The sequence below is a fragment of the Plasmodium knowlesi genome (genome assembly GCF_000006355.2).
Source record: "Plasmodium knowlesi strain H genome assembly, contig: PKNH_00_49, whole genome shotgun sequence".
In the NCBI taxonomy this organism is placed as follows: Eukaryota; Apicomplexa; class Aconoidasida; order Haemosporida; family Plasmodiidae; genus Plasmodium; species Plasmodium knowlesi.
In genome coordinates this window covers 1-2,712 of record NW_024070085.1, presented here as the reverse complement: position 1 = coordinate 2,712, position 2,712 = coordinate 1, and the positions used below count along the sequence as shown (strand labels likewise).

The window sequence follows — 2,712 nt, the reverse complement described above, 5'->3', positions numbered from 1 at the left end:
AAGGTTTAGGGGGAAGGAAGGAAGGTTTAGGGGGAAGGAAAGGGAAACAACATACATATACACAACACAATTTCATCTTTTTTTTTTTTTTTTTTTTAGCTGATGTTTGTATCAAGAGCACATTGGAAGACACCACCAGCGGAAGCGGCAGTAGCAATGACAAAATGTGCAAACGCCTTGAATGTATACAGACTTATTTGAAGGCAAGGGATGAAGCAACAGCAGCAGGATCAACCCCAGTGACGGTAAGTGGGGAAGGAAAGAGAAGACGGCATACATACATACATACATCCATATGCAAATATGTATGTATGCGCATATACATATATACATGTATGTATACATACATATACATGTATGTATACATGTATACATATGTACACTTACATATATATACTTACATATATACGTATATGTACGTATGTATATATACATACATATATGTGCATACATATGCAGACACATAGATGTATACATATGTACGTACGTACATATACACATAGACATATACATATGTACACATACATATGCATACATATTTATACTTACATATACATGTACGAATGTACATGTATACATATGTACGTATATACATATACTAATATGTATATACATATACATATGTGCACATGTGTACAGATGTACGGATGTACACATATATACATATGTACGTATGTACATATGTACACATACATATAGGTACATATGTAGATACGTATGTATGTATACATATGTATGTATACATACATATGTATATATGCATATGCATTTATGCATATGCATATATATATATATATATATATATATATATATATTACTACTTATATAGGAACAATTTTGGACGACGAATGTTAAGAACTTATGGGATGAATTGGCAAAGGAAATGAACGATAAGGGAACAGTAGATCAAGATGGATGCGACAAATTGACTGCTCCCTCTGAAAAGAAGGCATGCAATTATTTGCATGCCGGCTTAAAGAAACTGTATGAGACGTCGTCGTCGTCAGACGACGACGTCTTAAAGAACAACCCATCGTTTAGACAAACGATGGGTTGTTTTTTACTTCATTCCTATGCAAAACACATGAAAAGCAAAGCAATTTGTAATATTGATAAAGGAATAGAGAAGGCATTCGAACTGGGGGATGCTCTGAGTAATAGTGGTACTAAATGCAAGTGGGATGGGAACAGCACTTGGGAAAATTGTACAGTTAAGGAAGGTAGCAGCCAGAAAGCAACAGACGTAAAGACCAAATTGAAGACCATCATCACGGAGAACGACACCAAAATAAAAGAAATGGCAACGGAACTAAATAAAAAAGAAGGTCTATGCAGACGCTTCCAATGTATATCCGAAAAATGGTTAAAGCAGAATAAAAGCAATGGCGAAACTCTCACATCAACGGACTGGGTAAGGGAATAACCATATATATATATATATATATACCTATATATGTATGTATATATATACATGTATATATGTATGCGCATATATATGTACATACACATACGTATGTATAGATGTACGTGTATATGTACATGTGTATGCATATACATATATATATATATATATATATATATATATACATATACATATATATACTTATAGGATAGGGTGCGGAGTAAAATCACAAGTCAAATTCCCGATCTTAGCACTGCCCTCGGCAGTGCTACATCTACAGGGAAAAAGGAAGAATTTGAGAAGTACTGTCAAGGCATTCCTGCGGGGCCGGGTGGCAGGGCTGCTGATAAGGATGCTTGCGTCCTTATTGCAGCAGGATTAAAAAACCTCTACAGTATAAGCGATGGGAGCGATGCCACTATGGCATCGCTCGAAAGAACGATGCGCTGTATTTTATTAAATGCCATTGCAGATAAAATGAAGGAAAAACTTCCATGTAAAGAGGAAAGGAGTGTTGAAGCGGGGATAGAGAAGGCATTTCAGAGTAGTGATGCTATTAGGAAGGCAAGTAAGGTTTGCGAGACTGATGATAAATGTTTTAAGTGTGAGAGGTTTACGGACTATGACGAATGCCGAATTAAAGAAAATGACAACTCAGCGGAAGTGCCTTTAAAGGACGAAATTGACCCCAAGTTGAAAGATACTGGTCTTCTTAGTAATAGTTCCTTATCGAAGTCTTCTCTAACCAAGACCATCTGTAAGTAGAAATAACATAACCAACACAACCACCACTACCAAATGTTGGTACCACGGACACTACAAAATGTTGGTTGTGTTGGTACCACAGGCAACACAAAATGTTGGTACTGTTGGTAACAACACAGAATGTTGCTACCACGAACACTACAGAATGTTCGTTGTGCTGGTACCACCACCAACACAGAATGTTGGTATCACCACCACAATTGTGTTGGTACCAATACAAAATGTTGGTACGAATGATACCAACACAAAATGTTGGTACCACAACCAACACTACAAAATGTTGGTTGTGATGGTACCAGCACAAAATATTGGTACTAATGGTTGTGTTAATACCAACACAGAATGTTCGTTGCGTTGGTACTAACACAACCAACCAACTAACACAACCAACATACTAACACAACACAACATACTAACATAACCAACATACTAACACAAACCAACATACTAACACAACCAACATACTAACACAACACAACATACTAACACAATCAACATACTAACACAACCAACATACTGACATAACCAACATACTAACATAACCA

At 36.2% G+C, this 2,712-nt stretch overlaps 1 protein-coding gene across 1 annotated transcript; it reads left to right on the top strand.

The window, feature by feature from the left end:
- On the top strand, positions 1 to 2,159 carry PKNH_0004100 (SICAvar, type I (fragment); the record flags this gene model as incomplete). Its single annotated transcript, XM_039113467.1, has 3 exons — positions 1 to 245; positions 830 to 1,411; positions 1,610 to 2,159. Coding segments are annotated over 3 exons (1,377 nt in total), but the record flags the coding sequence as incomplete, so codon positions are not given.
- Positions 2,160 to 2,712: the final 553 nt, after the last annotated feature.